The 24728-nt window shown below is 39.8% G+C and overlaps 1 protein-coding gene across 1 annotated transcript in view; it reads right to left on the bottom strand.

The window, feature by feature from the left end:
• man2a2 (mannosidase, alpha, class 2A, member 2) overlaps positions 1 to 24728 on the bottom strand; it is a 37585-nt gene continuing 12857 nt past the window's right edge. Inside the window, 17 exon segments of the mRNA NM_001006776.1 lie at positions 1 to 786; positions 3180 to 3294; positions 3904 to 4026; positions 4953 to 5189; positions 10426 to 10591; positions 10940 to 11007; positions 12594 to 12708; positions 12953 to 13135; positions 14182 to 14384; positions 14951 to 15128; positions 15350 to 15536; positions 16858 to 17031; positions 17478 to 17605; positions 17881 to 18052; positions 19377 to 19521; positions 20176 to 20433; positions 24261 to 24415. Coding sequence (NP_001006777.1) covers positions 641 to 786; positions 3180 to 3294; positions 3904 to 4026; positions 4953 to 5189; positions 10426 to 10591; positions 10940 to 11007; positions 12594 to 12708; positions 12953 to 13135; positions 14182 to 14384; positions 14951 to 15128; positions 15350 to 15536; positions 16858 to 17031; positions 17478 to 17605; positions 17881 to 18052; positions 19377 to 19521; positions 20176 to 20433; positions 24261 to 24392 — 2730 coding nt within the window. The 5' untranslated portion in view covers positions 24393 to 24415 and the 3' untranslated portion in view covers positions 1 to 640.

Genomic DNA, 24728 nt, shown 5'->3' with positions numbered 1-24728 from the left:
AACAGAGTGGATTACAATGTAATGTCAACCACAGACACAGTACATAGAGAATACTGTACTAGGGATGCACTGAAAACCGAATCTGAATCCAAATTAGGACAAAAAAAAGAGGCCAAAAGAGAACTGCGCAAAGAGCGTGCAGTGAAAAGTCACGTGATTTTAAGGATTCAGATTCGTTTCACCCAGGAGGGTACAGTACAGGTACAGGTATAGGTATAGATGAGGGAGCGTTAAGCCCCCCTTAGCCAGTAGGGCAGTAGGAGAGGAATTAAAATGGGTTTATTGTCTGGAATACATTTTTCACAACACTTCCTAGTGCTACTACCCTACCCCACATTGTGAATGGGAGTTTTTGAAATACCAAAAAATCTGAACAAAAAGCTAAATAACTGAAAAACCATAAAAACAAAGATCAGTTGCAAACAGTCTCAGAATATCATCTAAATCATACTAAAATGTAATGTAAATTGCCCTAACTTCCATAATTAGAAAGTATAAGCATAGAAGATTCTTCATCCCGATCCATACTTTGTAGGTGGGATCCCAGTATTTCCACTATATGGGTGAGAGGTAATATGTTTGATACACAGTAATTACTACTTCTACTTCCGTGTATGGAGCTTGTTTGACAAAATCAAATTTAGACATTAACCTGAAAGCCGTTTAAGTCTGTGAAGAAGATGTCTTCACTCTGTATATCAGTGCTGAGCCGCATTGCTATCTCCTTGTTGACATGGTCTCGGATATCAATCAATGAACTGATGTCTAAAGACAGTCCCTCTGTACCTGCCAAACAGAAAAAAAACAAAACCAAAAAAGTAAAAATACTGATAATCCAGCACTGGGAGTAATCATGGGTTTGCAGTGGCTTGTAGCTAATATTCCTCAATGCTACTGGTTAATAAATCTTATGAGTAAAGATTAGTGTCTTGTAGGTGACGTCTCCCCATATGTAAGTGACCCCTGTTCCCAGCATTAGAGCAATAGAGAACTTATCCATGTGGATGACAGATGACAGCTCCTGCCTACATAGTGAATACATTAGTAAAATGAAACTGGCAAAGCACAATGGTATGCCTTTTTTGTTGTGTGTTATCCACAAATTAGAAATAAAATATCCAGTTTATGTTGTGCAGGTATGGGATCTAATATTTGCAATGGTTTGGACCTGGGTTTTCCAGTTTAGTCCCTTCTTAGTAATTTGGATCACCATACTTTAAGTCTACTAAAACATTTAAGCATTAAAAAATAGGATTCTTTTGTTACCAATATTTCATTAAACAGGGCAAAATCTGAAAGTCACATTTTACTTTCTGTTTGTAATAGTAAAAAATCAGTCTACTGAGAATCCTCTGTATAAACAAAACCCCCCTTCCCAAAACTTAAGTCTTTGTTAGGCTGTCAGATAAAGAGCAACTCATTATGCAGGGGTTTCCCCAATGGACTGCTAATTGGTTAAGACTGGACAAAGTAGAATGTGACTTAATTTTTAATTTCATATTTTGCCTGTTAAGTGCCAGGAATAATAACATAAATAATAATTAACATATATATGTCTTGGTTAAGCACAAGCATTATTCATTGGATGTTGAAAAAGGCAGTATACTGTCCTTTAAGCTTTCCAGTACTGTCAAAGTTAATTTCACATGGGGCTAGCCATATTCTTCATTTCCTAGGGTGCCACAGCCATGTGGCCAGTGCTCTGATAAACATCACACTTTATTGCTGAGCTGCAAGTTAAGGTGGCCATACACGCACCGATATTATCGTACGAAACCTCGTTTCGTACGATAATCGGTGCGTGTATGGCATGTCAGCGAGCCGACCGATATCGCAGGAAGCTGCTGAAATCGGTCGGCTCGCCGATCGGCCAAGTTAGAAAATTTTGATCGGGCGCCATAGAAGGCGCCTGACCAAAATTCTCCCTTCAGAGCTGAATCGGCAGAAGGAGGTAGAAATCCTATTGTTTCTACCTCCTTACCTGCCGATTCAGCCCTGAATGGTGTGTGGCGGATCTGACGATGTTTCGTGCGACCGATGGTCGTACGAAACATCGTCGGATCGCCACGTGTATGGCCAGCTTTAGAGTGATATCACCCCCTCCCAGCAGTGAATCAGCAGAACAATGGGAAGGGCGCAAGATAGCAGCTCCCAGTAGATATCAGAATAGCACTCAATAGTAAGAAATCCAAGTTTGGCTTGGTACTCCTCCAGTTACATGGGAGTAAAAGAAAGAATAGGTTACCTGAGAGCAGTTCTAATGTGTAGCGCTGGCTCCTTCTGAAAGCTCAGACTCAGGCACAATGCTGATCAGCAATTTTGCTTCTAATATGCTTTCAAATACTAACTTTGCTTGTTTAAAATGCTACTTTTTCTAAGGACAACCAGAGAAAGTCAAGCTTGAATAATGACTGAGAATTTACCCATAAAAGGATAAAAGGTTAAAAGTACATTAAGGCAGAAAACCACAAGATCTTTTGCCTGATGATCAGTGGCCCTTCTTTGAAGAACACCTAAAAAATAGTATTAGCGAGCCCTACTACTTCCCCCTTTTTATATAATGGTATATGAGGTTGCTGCTTATGTTACTTAGGTGATAAAAGGAGCGCTGCCTCACCCATAGTCCTTGCTTAGTCAGTGCTTTGTCCAAAAATATTGCTGTCTAAAATAATAACCCAACAATAACCCAATCATTGCCTTCCAGAGGATCCAGAATGTGTGTGTCATGTATCAGTGTTTTACAGAATGCTTTATTAAAAGGTGAAGGAAAGGTAAAAATCAAATGTTATGCACTGGGCACTGGGGTAACTGCGAGCGAGCAAGCAATCCTCTTCCTTCTCTCTTCTATCTTCAGGATCCCGGGGCCAGTGCATGTGCAGTAGCGTAAAAAAGACGGCTTTTTGTTAAATTTCAGCTTTTCACTCTACTGCGCAAAAACAAAAGTAGTAAGAGGAAACACTCTTCCAGCCCGGGGTAAAAAATAAGTGATTACTATCAATGGGGGGGGTGTCTAACATTTACCATCCCCCAGTGATTTTTAACATTCCTTCTCCTTTAACCATTATATCCCACTTCTGTTATGAAGATCTATTTCTAATTTTGCACCTAGTCTTTTTCAGATGCACATGAACTATTAGGAGAGTGTAACTAAAGAAGGAAAATATATTATTGCCACTAACCTGGTAAATTGTAGAGCCTCATAACTTGCTGCACATGCTGATATTGGCAAGTCACTTCAGAATAGAACGGGCCTTCTGTCACTTTAACCACAGGGGGGTCTTTAGGAGTGTAGGGCTGAAACGGGAAACAGAATATGTGAGATTTTCTTATACTGCAAGAGTAGCATGTGTTCACTTAAATAGTTTTTATCCCCACTGGTGCCTTTACACTCTTAAGCTCCTAGCAGCATCTGCCTTCTGCAAAACACATTCAACACTTCACAAAACTGTCACAATCAAATTGCCAGAAATCAGAAAAGACAGCCATGTTAGCACAAAACATTCATTTAATCTAAAGCATATTTAATCTTCCAAGTCACAATCTTCAACCAAAGCGTTTTTAAAAAAAAAACAAAAAAAAAAAAAAACCCCACAGGATAAAAAAATAATATTATTTATATATCATATTCTTGGTAGGGATGCACTAAATCCAGGATTTGGCCGTTATGCAACCTTTAATTAAAGGGCTCATTCACAAAAAGTTGGTGCAACCCTTGGCAAAAAAAGGGGGTTCGAGTGCAACCTGCAAGAATGGATTTCAGTCTCAGAAACGGACCTCCATTGCTTTCACCAGAAGCTTGCATACCCCAGTGAGAAAAGGTACCCACAAAGGCACTTCATTCTTTAATAACCAGTCATCATTTTTTCACTATTAATAGAAAACTATTAACTAACATCTTTGTACCTTTGCTTCACCATCGGGTAGGAAAAGATAGGCCCCACTTTTATCCTTTGATGTTCGAGTTCCATAGATGAGGAATTGCATGTTGATTTTCTGTTCCTGCTCTTCTCCAGCTCTTTTAATGCTCTGTACATTGAATAAGCAAAATGCTTTGTATTATGGTCTAAGCAAAAAGGACAGAACCATTACATAGAAATGTGTGTGTGTGTGTGTTTGTGTGTGTACCCTGATAAAATCCCCCTAAACCAGCTAAGTCCTGCCAAAGGAGATTTTATTTAACATTCACACCCTGCTGTCCCACAAATGGGAATAGATTTTTCTTGTGATTATCATTGCTGGTACAACGGATGATACCATTTTATGTTAAAAATAAAGATATACTCTGTCCTCTACAACGACTGTATTTACTTTTGATAATGGTTTTACATTCATGTAGTATAGGAACACAAACTCTTATATCAATTGGCTAAATGAGGAAGAAAAGCTGTAAGTAGGTTCTTGTCAGTCCACAGACCTTAAAGGAGCAGCTTAGTGTAAAAATGAAACTGGGTAGAATAGACAGACTGCGCAAAATAAAAAATCTTTTCAATAAAATTAGGCAAAAATGTAATCTCTAAAGGCTGGAGATGGCAGATATCTAACATAATAGCCATAACACTGCTAGCAGCTTAGAGAGCTGTAAAGGAGACAGAAACCGATCAGTGACTTGTGGGGGGGGGGGGGGTCATATGGGACATAACTGCTCAGTTAGTTTGCTTTTGAATCAGACCTGCATGCTTACAAACTAACTGAACAGTTATGTCCCATGTGCCCCCCTAAAGTCACTGACTAACTAAGAGGTTAGAGAACTGAAAGCAGAAAGTAGAGTTCTACCCATTATGTTAGACATCTGCCCACTCCAGCCTTTATAGATTACATGTTTGCCTAACTAACTATATTGCAAATATTTTTTATTTTGGGCAGTCTATCTATTGTACCCAGTTTCATTTGTACACTGACCTGTTCCTTTAATATGCAAAGCCTGCAGCTGGGACAGCTGTTTCCTATCTTACCTTTAAGAGACCAGTAGTGCCAGAGAACCACACCTGCATGTACTGATTCTCAATATGAAAATCATCCGTGCTGGACTCTGCGACCTTAACTGGGAACACATCCTGTTTCTTTATTGAGAGTTCTCGCCCATGCAGATGCACATGAACATTTGACTTTAGTGTAGTGTGGGTGTCGATGGATGCATGCAGCTGGAAGATACTGAGCCCAAGTGATGGTAACCGGGCAGTGAAGGATACCTAGGATAAAAAGAGCATTTAAGAATCAATAGTTACCACACGTTCCAGCAAAATCTAATAAATTATTCATTTGTTACAAAAAACAATATATTGTGAAAAAATACTTTTGAATACAGTTCCATGTGCCATACAAAGGTAAATGAAAGCCACTCAGGTAATAATTTTTAATGAAAATGGAAAATGTATAAATTACATTTCTCTTTCAGATGACTGTCACATGGGTCACGAAGGTGAAGCAGAAATATGGTAAATACTGGGCTGGGAATAGACACTGCCTGAGGGACTGCCGAGACTCACTTTTGCCTGAAAGTGAATGATAAAAGGCTTCTCCAAAAGGGAAACCCAAAAATAATCCAACAAACTGTACCTCTAAATAACTGGTAGCCATTGCTATTTATCCATCAGGTGGTACATCTTATGGCTGGAGTTACAGTCACATAGTTACATAGTTAATTTGGGTTGAAAAAAGAGAAAAGTCTATGAACTGCAACCCCAACTAGAAAGGGAAGTTTGAGAACAAACTTCATGTTGGGTTGAAAAACGTCACTGAATAAAATCTGATCTGTTGGCTCGGCCCACTTTTTCTAACGTTGGACCACAGTTATATAGTAAAAGCCCCTGTGCAAAGTTTGGGGGCCCTGGTTGTAATAGTGTCTGAATGGCAGACACTTGGCAAATTAATCAATTCTTTTGGCTTTCAGTACCACCTCTATGCTGATGTTACTCAGATCTATCTTTCCTCTCCTAATCTCAACCCAGAGCTTCTAACTCGTGTCTCTTCCTGCATGTCCGCTCTCTCCACTTGGATGTCCCACCGTTACCTTAAATTAAACCTCTCTAAGACTGAACTGGTTTTCTTTCCCCCATGCAATGCCCACATTGTTTCAAAGGTATCTATAAAGGTTAACAATTCTACCATCTCCCCATCTTCCCAGGCCCGGTGCCTTGGGGTTATCCTTGATTCTGCCCTGTCCTTCACTCCTCATATCCAGTCACTTATCAAATCATGTCACTTTTACCTAAGAAATATTTCCAAAATACGATCATTTATCACCCAAGATATTGCCAAAATTCTTATTCACTCTCTTATAATATCTCGCCTGGACTACTGTAACTCCCTATTAATTGGCCTTTCCCTCCAAAGGCTGTCCCCACTCCAGTCCATAATGAATACTGCTGCCAGGCTCATACACCTCTCCAACCGCTCTTCCTCCGCCATGCCACTCTGCCAATCTCTGCACTGGGTTCCCCTACCATCCAATGACTCTCACATTCAAAGCAGTTCATAACTCTGCCCCACCCTACATCACTGAACTCATCTCTAGGTACCATCCAACCTGCTTGTTACTCCTTTTCTCCTCTCTCATTCCCTGCTCACACACTCGCATTCAAGACTTTGCAAGGGCTGCCCCCCTTCTCTGGAATTCGCTCCCACAAACTGTCAGACTTTCTCCCAATCTCTCTGCATTCAAGAGATCTCTAAATACGCATTTATTTAGAGAAGCTTACCCTAATCTAGATCAACATAACCTCAGTGTGCTGCTAAATGCAATACCCTGTGCCACACCTCTCACAACTGTCATGCCCATTCCCACACCTTGTGTCTCAACCCTTTCTGCTTGTAGATTGTAAGCCCTTTTGGGCAGGGCTCTCTTCAACTCTTGTATCGGTTATTGATTGCAGGGCAACATTTTTAAAGTATTTTATCCCTTATTACCCCTTCCAAAAGCTTTCCTACCACTAAAGTCAAACTAACAGGCCTATAGTTTTCAGGCTGAGAACAGCACAACAATTCCCCTCTCTTTCTCCTGCATGCCATACTTCAAGGAAGCCTTTGATACCACAGTACTAAACCTTTGTTTACCATTACATTTTCTAGTCTTTTAAATTTCCTCTGGAGTTGACCATGTATCACTAGTTATATTATTAGAATTGGGTCTACTAAAAAGGAAGTTTTCATTAGCTGGTTCCTCGGTTGTGTAGACAGATGAAAAATAACAGTTCAGAATATCTTATCCACAACTCACCTCCCTCTGATAATAAGGGTCCCACCCTGTCGCTATATATTTTTTTTTATAATTACATATTTAGAAAATAATTTTGGATTCTTTTTACTCCCAGCTGCAATATCCCTTTTCATCTCTATTTTAGCTTGCCTGATAGCTTTTTTGCATGCTTTATTGGCTTCCTTGTATCTGATGGAAGTTTCTGCTGTCCCAGATAACTTAGATGCCTAAAACACATGTTTAATTACAAACCTCAACACAAACACTTTTATTAAACCATAAATATTATGCTTTGTGAAGTCTTTCCTTTCTTAAACTGCTAGCTTGTACTGACTTGGCCATTACTACAGTCATGTCTGGATAACTGAAGTAGCTTGTGATAATAACTTGACCTAATACCAAAGCTTCTTCCATTTGTAATAGTAGTGTAGTTGGGCTTCATTCTCCTCATTTATACTGGGAGGCTTAATTTTCCTCTAGACCAGCCAAAATCTAAACTCCAGCTCTCCCATTTCAAGCAGCAGAGTAGTGAGGTGGAGTAAAACTTGACCCACACGAGACTCTAACCCACCCACTCCCAGCCCAAACCATACATGGCCAGGATAGTCTAGTTAGACTTGCACCGACCCGCTGATCAATGATGTCACAAAAAAGCAGGGTGAGCAAACGCCTATATAACAGAGAGCTGGGAGCGGCAGTTTATGGTTGTGGACAGGGAGAGCCGGCGGAAGAGCTCAACACGAACCCGCCCGTGACCCGCAAATGTTGTGCTGTGGTCAACCTAAAGCCGGCCAACCCTGAGAGTATCAGGCTGGCCTGCACATCACGCCAGCACAGTTTACTACTTTTCCATTTGACATTACACAACTGAGACTAAGATTTAAGGTTACTGTTCGATTTCTTTGTAACTGTGGGATCTCCTTAACTGGTATACTATATGCACCCCCCTTACTAACTTCCATTGCTCAGTCTACACTGGTTTCCCCATAATACTCAACTAAAAGGTTGGCCTCTCGGCAGAAAAATCAGCCCCATCTAAAACTGGTATTCCAGAGTTCACACTTCCAATCTTCTTCACACAATTTGGCAAACCTGTTTGGATGTACAAACCCCGGATCAGGCAATCTGCTCACATACACCACAGACTTAAGCATTTTAGAACTCTTGTGGAAAAATGCAGGCCGAGAATCATGCTCTATGCTGGCACCAGCCTGCTACCTTACCTGCACCCAGAAGCATAGTCTCCGCCCAGGTGCAGGCAGATACAGTGGATACTGGCTGTGAAATGCAAACTTTCATATTTTGCACCTGGGGCAATGCAGCGGGCTGAATCAGCCCCATTTGGCACTAGCCTTATGGGGAATAATCACACCCGGTTCACCAGATGTGCTTCTTCCATATAAAAGGAGTAGCCTGGGTGGTGAATGAAGGCTACTGGATGTATTAAATATTGTTTTATTGCAGGGTCTATTACAACACTAGCTTCACTAATGGGGAAAGTTTTGGGGTATGGTTTATTGCTGTTGTGAACACTAATCTATTTTAAAGGACTACATAAAAGGTCGGTAGATAAATGGAGCGGGAACAGATAAAAAAAAAATGTGATTGTGCTAGCAGGCAGTAGCAGATTAATGGGATGTGAGGCCCCTAGGCTACTCCCACCTGGCTTCCCACAGCACAGTCAGCAGGCAAGGCAAGAGTAGACAGGAAAGGTATTCGTCATTTGTGTGCCTGGGGGGGTCCAGTTGTGGTCAGGGACCCATCTTTTTTTTTTTTTTTCCAATTATTTCTATTTTCTCTTTCCAATTCTTTTAATATTTATTTTTATTTGCACTGATACCGGCTGGGTGCACCTGGAAGAAGGAGGCAGACAAGGGAAGTGCTTGTGCTCACATGCATGCAAATCAGGCACTCATGTTCTTTACGGCAGTTCACATTCAGCACGCACCACTGACGCCACTGCCACGTGCCGAACCCAGCCCAGCTCCTGTGCATGTGTGCCTGGATCTCCACTCATGCACCCAGCCTGCCTTTTTCTCCCAGGTGCACCCAAGTGGACCAAGTACATATAAAAATGAATATTAAAAGATTCGCAAAGAGAAATAATCATTTGGCTATAGCCAAGGTAAGCCTGTGCATTAATCAACCCCTGCTGGCAGGATAAACTGTTTGCTGAAGGGTATTTTCTAGCATTTTGCTGCCCAGTCGTGAATAGATATTGTGAGGGTGGCAAATTGCAGCATGTGCCATTGCCCTTAAAAAATCTTAAGCTGCTTAAATATTTTTATAAGAAATGGATATATAATTAGTAAAGGAAAACAGACTAGAATCAATTTAAAGTGCAAATCTAAGTTCAGGGATAATAGGATCCTTTATTGAAATAGCCTTCTATAAGTGCTTATCTCCTCTCCCTTAATTCTCCCACCCCATCTCCTCTAAAATGTATTTCTATTCACTGCTCTCCTCTAATTGTATTTCTTCCCACACCTCTCCCGCCAATAATTAGCTCTGCCTCAAGCTCTACAGCTCACCTTTATTAACTGCTACTTATTATAATGAATAGAGTATGATATTAGGTGTCACCTTGGAGTTATGCATAACTATAAAGGTTCATGAATGATCCCTAACCACAGAACTCCTCAGCAACTTGTAAAATCCTTTCTGTAACACAGCAGGGAACTCTTTATTCATTATAACTATAATTCATGAATCCACTTTCTAAAATACAGTGTGTGTGTGTGTCAGTAATGCTGTTTGGAGGTGCAAGAAACGTGTTATTAAGTGAGAAATAAATCACCTTGTAATATAATAGGTAATTAAGGGCTTCCTTTTTTTAGCGCGTCCCTGCATTCTGCTGCCAAGTGAGTTCTGGAATCACGCCTATTGTAGTAAAGTAATTGTAGTAAAGGAAAAGTATAATTTAGCTGATTTCATTATGAGCAATTTTTACAAATGAGAAAATTGTATATCTATATGAACATTGTTTGAGGACAGATGTGGTGTGATTTAAATATTATTAAATCTATTTTTCCCTTTTAAATGGAAAAGAGACCCAAGTTTCACCCTTGTTATTTGACCATCCATGTAGTCAAATTTAGGGATGTGCTATTTTTTCTTCCAATGAAACACTGACATACATGGCCAGATTACTGAAAAATGGTAGCCTATCAGCTTGGCTTTACTAAGCATTAACTGGGCAAGTTCCTCTGAGCAAAAAAGAGGTCACTCACCTGGTAGACATCAGGGTTCATGTCTGTAACAGACTGCCAAACAGGGCTGAGTTGGGCTGCCACAGGCTGGCCATCTTCTGTAAGCACTCGCACATTGTAAGTGTTCACAAGCAGAGAGACTACACACAGGCGGTTCTGTTCCACTGGGTTAAAAACCACCACGTACCTATAAGCAAAGCAAAAGGACCAGAACTGCCTTTAGGAAGGTTACAAACTGGGAATTCTGGGCAAAGACATTTAGTAACCGTTGCCCTATGTGATCAAATATTTAGGCTCAGAGAGGCTATGACTTGTTGTACATTTACAGGCTTTGTGGCAGTTTGAAGATTTGCTAATGGAAATGGCCTCCTCCATGTAATTCTGGACCATGGATAAACAACAGATGCTTGCTTCATTTCATATTAGAACTCCCAGAATTCTCCTTCAGCCAAACTGTTGTTAAGCTAAGGTTCCTTGGCTGAGCGATCCTGGCTTCACATTCTAGAACATTGTCAGATGTCAAATCAAACCTTACCTTGGCGATGCAGTCAGCTTAATAACAGTTTTCTCTGGCAGGCTTTCCTGGGTTAAACGGCTCTCATCCTGTGAGTGCAAAGGGATGTGTCAGGGAGCAAGTCAACCTGTGCATATTATTCTGGTTTAATACTTGCCCTTTTCAGGGAACATCTAGCCTAGCTCTTTTGTTAAATATAACATTTATATCAACTGTACACATAGTAATAAGTTCATTCAGTGCTGGGTTAAAGAGAAAAGTATCCAGGTAATACCCTGGTAATACAGAAGAGTTAAATCCCAAAAGTGAGAAAATACCACATGAGCTGGGTCACTTAATTATAGTTCCCAGTATTCCCTGGCAGCCAAACAGCCATAGTTTGGGCAGCCCATCATAATCAATATCAACACTTGTTTAAATAGTAATGACAAAAAATACCCAATAATTATTACACAAACTAATACTGTGTCACATAATAATTTTAAAATTTTTTGGATTTGGGGCCCTCTCTAAATCTGGAGGGGGTCTCAAGAGACTGGTATTAGGGTAGGGCAGAGAGATATACAATGGCTCCTTTATCATGCTGGGCAAAGTGTAAATAAACTGGCGCAAGTCACCCCTGAATTTTTGCTCACTAGGATTCCTGCATGATTGTCTTTCCCACAACCAAATGCAAATCTTTGTACCCGATAGTGGAGATGCCATGTTGTGTGCCAAGACATCAGGAGAACATATATATGAGCAAAGACAGGCGTCCAGCCTGTGAACCAACATCCCACTAACAGTGTATGTTTACTGTTGGAGGAAGGCTAACCCTAATCCCACTATTACCAAGAACCCCTTCCTTATTACTGTAGCTTGAAACTATTTTTTTCATGTAACTCTGACTTTGGTGCCATGTTAAATCCATGTATTATGTTTTTGTGAATAGAGAGCTTAATGCAATAGAGATGTAAGAGAGATGTGATGCACTGTGATGTTACTATGCATTCCCAACAGAACACTAAAAACCTTTGTATATATAGTGTTTATTTATCAATCTGTATGATAGCAGAATCAATTATTCTGTGTGCCAATAATTGAAGAGCTTTGCCGGAAATACAGAGCATTTTGCCTATATATTTGATTGGAACCCCAGTGCAGAAATCATTCATCTCTTATGTGGAACTGATGGCGAGTTTTGTGGCTGGGTTCCAATATTGGTGTTGGTTAAGGAAGCATATGGATAATGAAACAAACGGGGCTGGATGTTGATAATAGGGGCCTCTGGAAAGGCTGGCAGGAATATAACAAGATGAATCAAGGATGCCCCAGCTGGGGTCATCTAGTTAATGTCTGACTACTAGTCAACACATTAGCCCCAAACACCTTCATCTATAGAAAAATGTTGGTAGCTACAGTTTGACAACAGCTAGGGGGCTGCAGGCTTCAACCCCCCCCCCCCCCCGATTTATACATTAAAAAAATAACATATCCTTTCTACTTTTTTTCTCAAGGAGCCCCACTGATGCCTGAGCAAATTTTTTTTCTGACCTACCCTAATACATGCCCTGCTACTGCACATTTACTTCTTAACCACCTGCAAGTCAGGCAGATCCCCAACAGACTTTAGCCAACAGGGATCTTGCTGGCAAAGGTTACATGTACAAACAGCGGCATGGCTATAGGAAATTACCGTGCTGAAGAATGGCACAGAATGATCATAGTGATACTTCTCCTTGTCTGCCACAACGAGGTAGTGAGCTGCATTAATAATTATGCGTTTCAAGTTCATCAACGAATGGAGTAACCTGAGTAGGACAGAGAGAGGAACATGCCCAGATTTGCGCATGCACAGAGGGAAAGAGGGGCTAAGTTTAGTGCCAGATGTAGAAGCAGATTAATTATCAGTAAGAAAAGACAAAAGAAAACAGTTGGAAGGCTTATAAAAGGTATGATATACATAGTGTGTTCCCACACCTACTTCTTCCAGTTAAGTTCCTCTCTAGTATGTATGTTGTGTCTGTCAGGACAGCCATGCAGTATGGTGCTTACCGTACACCGTAGTCAATCACCACAGCTTCCTTTGCTGTGCCTGTGATAGCATCATGGTGCTGAAATAACCCAAGGTTACGTCTGGCATCAGTTAACAAAGCATAATCAGAGAGTGGGTATTTGCTTTCCGTTCCGGCTTTCCTGGCATGATTAATAGCCAAGCTGTATAAAATCTCTGCTCCTCTAAAGGGAGAACAAAATAACATGAAATAAATCACTGTTGCTCTTTACTTACAAATGACAAGTACAAATGGCAAATCATCACCTGGAGCTAAGGGAGTCAGATACAAACATAAGTAATAAAGGCTCCCTGGGACTAGCAAAGAGCCACCCAGGATGGCACTATTAAAGCAAACAGGTGAATAGGACCATGGGTAAATCTGGTCCTCTGATATTGCTGAGATAAAAAATTTTAATAAGGGTCCCAAATGGCCAGTCAAAAAAGGCCAAAGTTAATGGGATACAGCCACCAGATTAAGGGGCAAATCAAACATCCATATCAAATAAGTATCCCAAATGCAGTTCCCAAATCACAGTTTTATTCAAATATCCATATAAAAAGCATACCAGCACTTTGTGGGGTCTGTATGCTTTTAATACAGATATTTGAAAAAAAAAAAACAAACAAAAAACATGATTTTTTTAAACTGACATTTTGTGTTGAGTTTGGGATACTTGCTTACACCTTTATTAGATGTTGGGGGATTCTGGGAGTTATTGTCCAGCATCTAGGGACCCATGCTGACGAAACAGGGGAAGAGCAATATAAGATCAGCAAGGGCTTAGTTTGTGTACTCAGTGGCCAGAGGGGCTTAAACACAAAAGATACTCATCTTTTTGGCATAAACTCATTCAGTTGGGTTATGTAAAAGCCCTCAAAATTAAAATATTTTTTTTACTACATAAACTTACCTAACTCTACAGATTGAAAGGGAGCCCTAATACTAATAAAAACAATTTCCAAACCTGTCTTAGACTCACAATGCCATTCAACCCCTCCATCACCTTGTGCACCACACTATATGGAGAGAAGAGAGATTTCATGTCTCTCAGGGTGGCAGGGAAAAGCTTCATGCAAGGAGAAATAGATGATCATGTATAAATACACTGGGAGGCTATAGAGAAGTCTATAGACTAAAACATATGGGAATGTTATTTTGCCTGTATGCTTTTGTACAGTTTTGAAGCTCTATTTTACTTTTGTACTATTTGGAGACTTATGCGGTTACCTGAGGTGGGACTCAAGCACTCTGTCCATGCTCTTATAAAAGGGTCTGGATGTGTAATATCCGGTCCAGTAGTGATCTTCACGATCAGCATAAGAGAAAAAGTCTCCACTGACCACAGGAAAATCAGGAGGTTTAATTCCAGGTACGACCCCCATCCTCTTGTACAGGGCATCAAAGTAATCTGATAGTGTTCCAAATTGAGCCTGGGAATAGAATCACAGTTCTACATATCAGCATGTTCTTAAAATCTGTTTCATGGCACGTTAAAGAGTAAGGCTGCAGTGTCAGTGGCTTGGGGATTAACTAAATATACTGTTGCCTTCTCCAGTGAGAAACTGCTCTGCGTATGCAGCATTTTACAACTGAGTCCCCCCACCCTTTGTGCCAGCATTTTCAGACTGCGCTGACAGCCAAAATGGAAGAACTACTTAAAAACAGAGTCTTGACTCCCTTTAATAATTAAAACTATTGTACTACACTACAGGGCTCAGTGCAATGTGCAAAGTGCAATTTACACACAATTCCTGCGTAATTGAAAGTGCAAGGTGGGGATATGCCAGACTCAACTGCAGCTGATGCAGCAAAACTTACACATTTTAACATGTTCTCTGGTGTAAATCAGATGCAGTTGCATTTAGTTTTTGAAGTTTACTGTAAGAAATGGGTGTCAGTATAAATTTAGAAAAAAAAAAAAAAGGAGGATAAAAAACCATTTATCTTCTAGCAGGCCAAGACATGCTGTGCATATTTTCTTAAGCTCATCACTCACCTGAACATGGAGTTCTGGGTGCGAGTTCATATAGTCAAACAACTTTTGGTAGTTGAGGAACTGAGCATCCCACTCTTGGATTTTATCATAGCGAAAGTCATCTCCCAAAGGCACCAGCACCACTTTACTGCGATATAGCTTGGATTTCTTTTTGTACTGATCCAGGAGAATGTTGGCCCTATCAACACAAAATTAAATGGAACTTTGTGAAAAGAAAGTAAACACGTCATTAATTCTGAAGTTCCGGGAATCTGGAGCATCTGCCAGCCCTGTTTGTTTATATGTGGTTTCCTTGTTTGTTTCAACTAGTAATTTGAAATCAGCTCTTCTGTTACACAGTTGTGCTTCTAAAGAACTAAAGTATATTACACTGATTTGCTCCAACTCTTTTTTTCCTACCTTTCAGCCACATTGGAGTCTGTGATCGCTCTTGGTGGCACTTTCCAAGGACAATTTATTCTTCCTCCTGGAAGACGTCTAAAATCAAACTGGCAGCAAATCTTGGGGTCCGGGCCACATGTGTGTGGGACATCATAACTGTAGAAGGGCATCATGTGGCAGAAGATATCAGTGCTGGAATCTGGATCTAAAAAATACATCAAAGAATGGCTACTCTTAAATTCAAGTCTGCAATACCAATCTGTGTGCAAGCATACACACTGCAAAATGTCAGCAGTAAAGATTAGTAGGTGCATAAGCTGGCACTAAACCCATGTGTTGGGCAGATTCAAGCCAACAAATTACTCCTGTGAAGAGTCATGGGCCTGACTCTTCACAGGGCTCTCCCTACTAGTGATGGCACCCCTGTCACAACCCCTCTAGTCATGGCTCCTGTCCCAACAACTCTGGTCTCCGACTGGAAGGTCATATGGAGCAGAGAATTATAACCCAAAGTGGCACAGCAGGTTAGGATTGGGTCCAGGTGGAAGATTTAACAACCGCCACATCTTTAGTAGATGTCCCCTGAAACTGGGACAAGCACAAATTTCTTCATGACCACTATTGTTCTTCGGTTGCGGTCTGACGTTTCGGCTACAGAAAGCAATATGGACAATCTATGCACATATTGCCTTAAGGTGGCCATATATGTTGAGATCCGCTCGTTTAGCGAGGTTGTCAAAAGAGTGGATTCTTCTCCTGATATGCCTTCCTTAAGGTGGCCATAGACGGTAAGATTTGTTTGTTTTGGCGAGGTCACCACACAAAAAAATCTTTCCCCTGATATGCCTACCTTGGGTGGGTGATATCATGCTAAGGGCGATATCATGCTAAGGCGATTGTTTTGAATGCAATGCATTGAAGGGGATAGCAAAAGTCAGAGCGAGGACCACATCAATGAGCCATTGATTAAAATTACACTCACCAAACAGCTCAATATGCTCTACAAAATACTCGCAATCTCTCAGGAAGTACGGCATGAAGGCTTGGCTAGACTTTTTCTAAGCTCTTTGCCTTTAAATGATTTCTTTAAATACATTTCTTCAAGACAATTACTGTTAATTCTCTTTCCATTCCTTCATTATAAAGTCACTGCCCTCTGTTAAAGAGCAATACTGAAAGTCACATCTCTTAGTTTCTTGACTCCCAAATTTGAGCACTTTGTGTCTCATGTGTCTGTTCTTATGGGAAGCGCTCTCTTTACCATTTGCATTGGTCTTGATGCTTTATAAATACTTAAATATGTCTGTGCAGCAGGAAATGCTGTGACCCGCTCCAGACATTTACAGAATACTATTAAAAGAGAATCAGTGGTAGCTATTTTAGTTGCTGATTTGCATTTAATAAGGAGGGCTGCTAACAAGCAAGAGCTGACATGCTGATTGACAGCTGAGAGGCTATAAATAGCAGTTCACCCCAGAGCAAAATATTCAGGACATGAGCCAAGAACAATCAAGGTATCGTCATACCCCATGTCTGTCTCCACATGAACTCCAGACTCTGTGTAGCAGCAAAGTGCTTCTTGATAGAATAGTGTACCCTCTGGATCAGCATGCTGGTTAGGTTGGAGCGTCTTAGGATATATGGCATAGTAGAGCTGTGCCCAAAGGGGTCCACTGCCCAGCCTGACCTTGGGGTGGCATCTGAAGAGAGTAAGTTGTCTAGTAATTCAGCATATTAAACAAAACAAAGGTTTAACATAACACACCAGAAGACTCCATATAAAAAAATACACAATACCCATCAAATTTATATAATCAGGAAGTATCTTAGGTTCAGTAATTAAACATCACTTTAACAAAAACCTGAAAATTCTACTTAAATTAGATTTTCTGAAACTACACCGTTCACTGTGTGCAACTATCTCTCTCCACATTGCTGCAGCTGTAAAGGCAAAGAAGAGAGGTAAAGAATTGAGACTAGATTGTGTTTAATTTTGGGGATTTAACAGGACAGTGAGTAATTATTATGCTATCTAGTGCACTTTAAAGAAGGCCAATGATCTCATGTGTATAGTTAACAGTTTTATTAGCTAGATGTATTGTGAGCATAATCATACATCTGTATTTCCAGCAACAGGGTCCCCTACCAAGGTTTTTCTTGAGCCACTGATGTCCCTCTATCATCTGATCAATCATAGCAAAGTAATGAGTGTTGGCTTCATCTGGCATCACCCAACCTCCAGTTGTCATCTCCAACTGGCCACTAGCAACTAACCTACAGACGGCAAACAAAGAAAACAAAAAAAGAAAAATACGATGAAACCTGCTTAAAGGAGACACAGGCCTGGACTGGCAATCTGTGGATTCTGGCAAATGCCAGAGGTTATGAAAATCTATGGTCCAAGTACAACCTGGTCTGAAAATCCATAGTTTGAAAACCACAGAATATGGATATAATGTATGGACATGCATTAAATACACATTTCTTTATTTCTTTCAAACTGCATAGCAACACCGCTAAAGTGGAAAACAGGACATTCAGATGGATACCTGCGCACTGCGGCTCGCTTCTGAGAGTTGATGTTGTCCCACCACTTAGAGAAGAAAGAGATTTCAGACCAAATAAACTTTCGCCGTGGATCTTCATGCAATTTCACTACCATGTTGTTCAGGATATGCTGCGTCTGGTCATAGTAATACTTATCAAAGGTTTTGATCCAACCTAAATCAAATTGAAAAGAATTCTTAAAGTAGCAAGTCCATAAGTAAGCTATCTGTGTACCATACGGTTTGTAAACCACAAATTAAGTAGGAAGGTAATCCAGAATAGCAAAACATATCCAAGGGATACTGTCATGATTTTTATGGTGTACTTTTCATTTATAAATTAACTGTTTACATATCAAATAAATCAATCTACCATTTAACATTTTATTCTTGAACCAACAAATATATATTTTTTAATTATAATATAGGTGTTTAGGCAGCCATCTCAGTGCATTGTGCTTGAGTCTGAGCTTTCAGAAGGAGCCAGTGCTACACATTAGAACTGCTTTCAGGTAACCTATTGTTTCTCCTACTCCCATGTAACTGGAGGAGTCCCAATTCGGACTTGGATTTCTTACTATTCAGTGCTATTCTGATATCTACTGGGAGCTACTATCTTGCTACCCTCCCATTGTTCTGTTGATCGGCTGCTGGGAGGGGGATGATATCGTATGTTTTGCCATGACAGTATTCCTTTAAAGTCAACTGCCCCCAATGAACTGACTGGTGTATTAGCAGATTCATTCATGAAGCTGCTTATTACAAAGTAACACAACAGTTTATATTGGCATATATTTACTGAATTATATGAGCTCTCACAGCAATATCATTGGGCCTCTAAACTATGGGATCTTTTACATGAGAAAAAATTGCAGCTCCTTACCAGTCCCATGGGGGCGCTCTACACTTTATGGGCCCCTAACAGTTGCAGGGCCCGTTTCCTCTGTAATTACAGCTGCTTTACAGTAAAATGATTTGTGAATTTGTATCATAGTTACTGTGGATTAAAATAAATACATCCAACAAATTCAGCCTTTTGTTTAGTAAAACCTGCCTTTCTGCTATAAGAATTGCCAGTAGGACTGTGCCTTTTATTAGTGGAAACTCACAGTCCTATCAGTTGCTGCAAAAACTGCTCTAATAGGGCAGGAGAGGAGCGTTATTATTTTTTCCCCCTACAGGCTCAATTTTTTCCCTGCCCACCTATTTATTTCTAGGGAGAGCCTGCATACATCAAATATTGGTCAGATCTGATAAGGTTAATAGAAGCTGTAGTAAGCTGGAAGCACTTTCATAACATCTCATACATGGAGATTTTAGGGTCTGCAGGTAATAAATTGAATTATGGTAGAATTTCTTTATACCCATTTTCAGAGAGGCTAATAAAAGAGCATACTAACCCCTTGCACCTTTTGGTTGTGATATTTTGAATTTCTGCCAATATACTTCTACAAAGTTGCAAAATAAATACAGGCACAGTGTCATATTTACTTACTCACCAGGGTCATTGTGCGAATGTGGAACCACAAACACCTGCAATGGTTCATTGTCCCACTCCTTAGGGTCATAAGTAATATCAAAGCCTTGTTTCCAAACACCTCCATCAACGTTATCAAAAGGCAACTGCGTATAAACATCAAGCATCTGCAAGACAAATAAAATGCATTTAGAGCACAGAATATGGTGTGTTATAGAAAATGTAAACCCTTAAAGGAGAAGGAAGGGTGAAAACTAAGTAAGCTTTATCAGAAAGGTCTATGTAAATACAGCCATAAATAAATACTTACAGGAACGCTGCACTGAGTCCTCTATCAAAAGAAACACAGGATTTCTTGCAGCTGGAAGCTACCAAGAACAAGCTAAAATGGTAGCTGCTATCAGAGGGAGCTTCTAGGGCTCTTTATTCAGGTATAGTAAGGCTTTCGACAGAATAAATATAGTGTTCTAGGTGGCACTAATGTGGCAAATCTATTGGCAGTAAAATGCCAAAATGACTTTCCTTCTCCTTTTAATTAGGTTTTTTTTCTAGTTCACGATATTAGTATTTTTTACACTTCTAATATAATGAATATAAAAGACGAGCTCTTCCTGCTATTGATTGTAACCAGTCAACAGAAATGACATTTGTGAGAAAAGGTAAATCTTGTGATGTTGCTCTGCTAAGAAAAATTATTTAGTGAGCAGAAGAGAGTCATGTGACATTTCCCATCAGATTTAAGCTGAGCAGCATCACAAGACTTTCCTTTCTTACTAACTTAGTTTTCTACCAACAAAGCACAGCACAACAGAGTTATTTACCTGCAAATCTGTCTTTTGCCGTTTATTTGCCACAGAAAACTGACAGTCCTGAGGAGATACAGAGTAGAAGCTAGGTCTGGGGTCAGGTGGCATGACCCAAGTTCCATTAGGAGTGTGGTATGGGAGCAGAATGGGCTGGCCCTCAGCATTGGCTGTCAGTTCTAGAACAGAGTCCTTGATGTGGCTGATGATTTCGTGGTTTTCCTCTAGGAGCTGCTCAAGCTGCTCTATACGATTCTGTAGGACAGATATCTGGCTCTGGGAAAGAATACAAAGTGGACTTTGTTATAACTTTTCTCCATAGTATTGACTGTAACCTGCATGCAGGAGAACACTGAACTGTTACTGACATATTAGATGTTACATAGTTATATGGTTTAGTTGGATTGAAAAAAGACTGAAGTACTTCAAACTAAATCCTTACAAGTAAACCCAGCACATACAGACCCATACTGACCTATCTATCCACTCACATACATAAACCCATACTGACCTATCTATCCACTCACATACATAAACCCATACTGACCTATCTATCCACTCACATACATAAACCCATACTGACCTATCTATCCACTCACATACAGACCCATACTGACCTATCTATCCACTCACATACAGACCCATACTGACCTATCTATCCACTCACATACATAAACCCATACTGACCTATCTATATACTCACATACAGACCTATACTGACCTATCTATCCACTCACATACATAAACCCATACTGACCTATCTATCCACTCACATACAGACCCATACTGACCTATCTATATACTCACATTCATAAACCCATACTGACCTATCTATATACTCACATTCATAAACCCATACTGACCTATCTATATACTCACATTCATAAACCCATACTGACCTATCTATATACTCACATACATAAACCCATACTGACCTATCTATCCACTCACATACAGACCCATACTGACCTATCTATACACTCACATACATAAACCCATACTGACCTATCTATACACTCACATTCATAAACCCATACTGACCTATCTATATACTCACATTCATAAACCCATACTGACCTATCTATATACTCACATTCATAAACCCATACTGACCTATCTATCCACTCACATACAGACCCATACTGACCTATCTATACACTCACATACATAAACCCATACTGACCTATCTATATACTCACATTCATAAACCCATACTGACCTATCTATACACTCACATACATAAACCCATACTGACCTATCTATACACTCACATTCATAAACCCATACTGACCTATCTATATACTCACATTCATAAACCCATACTGACCTATCTATATACTCACATTCATAAACCCATACTGACCTATCTATACACTCACATACATAAACCCATACTGACCTATCTATACACTCACATTCATAAACCCATACTGACCTATCTATACACTCACATTCATAAACCCATACTGACCTATCTATACACTCACATTCATAAACCCATACTGACCTATCTATATACTCACATTCATAAACCCATACTGACCTATCTATCCACTCACATACAGACCCATACTGACCTATCTATACACTCACATACATAAACCCATACTGACCTATCTATACACTCACATACATAAACCCATACTGACCTATCTATACACTCACATTCATAAACCCATACTGACCTATCTATACACTCACATTCATAAACCCATACTGACCTATCTATACACTCACATACATAAACCCATACTGACCTATCTATACACTCACATTCATAAACCCATACTGACCTATCTATACACTCACATTCATAAACCCATACTGACCTATCTATACACTCACATTCATAAACCCATACTGACCTATCTATATACTCACATTCATAAACCCATACTGACCTATCTATCCACTCACATACAGACCCATACTGACCTATCTATACACTCACATACATAAACCCATACTGACCTATCTATACACTCACATACATAAACCCATACTGACCTATCTATACACTCACATTCATAAACCCATACTGACCTATCTATACACTCACATTCATAAACCCATACTGACCTATCTATACACTCACATTCATAAACCCATACTGACCTATCTATATACTCACATTCATAAACCCATACTGACCTATCTATCCACTCACATACAGACCCATACTGACCTATCTATACACTCACATACATAAACCCATACTGACCTATCTATACACTCACATACATAAACCCATACTGACCTATCTATACACTCACATTCATAAACCCATACTGACCTATCTATACACTCACATTCATAAACCCATACTGACCTATCTATACACTCACATTCATAAACCCATACTGACCTATCTATATACTCACATTCATAAACCCATACTGACCTATCTATCCACTCACATACAGACCCATACTGACCTATCTATACACTCACATACATAAACCCATACTGACCTATCTATATACTCACATTCATAAACCCATACTGACCTATCTATACACTCACATACATAAACCCATACTGACCTATCTATACACTCACATACATAAACCCATACTGACCTATCTATACACTCACATTCATAAACCCATACTGACCTATCTATATACTCACATTCATAAACCCATACTGACCTATCTATATACTCACATTCATAAACCCATACTGACCTATCTATACACTCACATACATAAACCCATACTGACCTATCTATACACTCACATTCATAAACCCATACTGACCTATCTATACACTCACATTCATAAACCCATACTGACCTATCTATACACTCACATTCATAAACCCATACTGACCTATCTATACACTCACTTACATACCCATACTGACCTATCTATACACTCACATACAGACCCATACTGACCTATCTATACACTCACTTACATACCCATACTGACCTATCTATACACTCACATACATAAACCCATACTGACCTATCTATACATTCACTTACATACCCATACTGACCTATCTATACACTCACATACAGACCCATACTGACCTATCTATACACTCACTTACATACCCATACTGACCTATCTATACACTCACATACATAAACTATACATACCAACATCAACTTCAGATTTTAGTATAGCAATAGCCCTGGATACTATACTTGTTCAAGAACTCATCCAAGCCCCACTTACCGGCATTAACAGAATCTGCCATCACAACCTTATTGCCTAAACTGTTACCTATACTGTTTCAAATGAAAGTTCTGTTCCTGGTGCGTTGATCCCTTTTATGAGAAAAAAAAAAAAAGAACTATCTGTCTACAAACCCCTCTAATGAACTTGTACAGAGTTATGCCCCCTCTCAAGTGCCTTTTATCTACTGGAACACCCACGGAAGATAATCCCTAAACATAACTAGGTAAAATGATCCCTGTGAGCATTGCTATGTGTTACTGTTCAGCCTCTTACATTATATTTCCTGCAGGATGGAGCCAAAATTTGTTAAAATATATTTTGAGATGCTTTTTTACATTATATTTTGTGCTCCTCTGGTAAAGGACCCATAGAAAATGCATATAACATTTATCTTTGTAAAGTAAACTTACATCAACAAATCCATTATATAACGCTCACCGATACACAAGGCTTGCAGGGCAGTTTCCCTTGGGCTTAAACTGACAAACCCAAATGCCTAAATGAAATCTCCAGGAAGCCTTAAGTAAATTCTCTGAGGCATGAAAATTCCTACAGTCACCAAATTTAAGTTTCCAGCTCACAGGGCTCCAGTGTGTAAATAAATTATGGCTTTATATCACAGGTCAGTGGTGCACTGGGGAAAAGGACAGGATTGCTGATGAGACTGAGGAAGTCATTTTTGCACAGGAATGCTTCAGAAACCCAAATAAAGCATTAAATATTAAAATCTGCTCTCTACATGTTGCTCATTTATATTTAATTCAGTGGTATATAGAGAGTGAACTATACTGTCTCCAAATTAAATGGATGATATGGTAACAATAATATTAATACAGGTACAGGTACGGTATTGTTTTTTTATCCTTTGTGCACTGTTCTAGTTTGGAAGAATTACATTTTGTTTGTCTCTCTTACCCTGGGAAAGTTGCCACCGTTCTGTCTCCTGGGTGGGTCGTGTTGCACTTTGTCCAGCATGAGATACAAGGAGAAGACAGCCACACAAAAGATGGCTGCTCCACAAACAGTCACCTGCTTCTTCAGTTTCATTCCTGGGAGCCGACGGAGCCGACCTGAAAAAGTAACACCAAACAAATCAGGGTAAAATAATGTTTCTCTATAAAACACAAATGAAAACCAGTTACTGTGCATTATATAACTTGTGCGTGCAAATCAGGAGCGGGCAACACATGTAATACATACTGCATGTGTGATAGGTATACCGTGGGCTGTTGGCATGGAGTTACTATCTTGTCACTGCAGCCTTGATTTCACTGGCATTATGGTAAATATGTTGCATTATGAGCAAAACATGCTGATTAACAAATCGAATTGCGCTTTGCACACTTGCAGTAGTAAATGTTATTTATGGTTTTCTGGGGTAAA

This window comes from Xenopus tropicalis, chromosome 3 (assembly GCF_000004195.4).
Source record: "Xenopus tropicalis strain Nigerian chromosome 3, UCB_Xtro_10.0, whole genome shotgun sequence".
In the NCBI taxonomy this organism is placed as follows: Eukaryota; Metazoa; Chordata; class Amphibia; order Anura; family Pipidae; genus Xenopus; species Xenopus tropicalis.
This window is presented reverse-complemented; position numbering and strand designations above follow the sequence as displayed.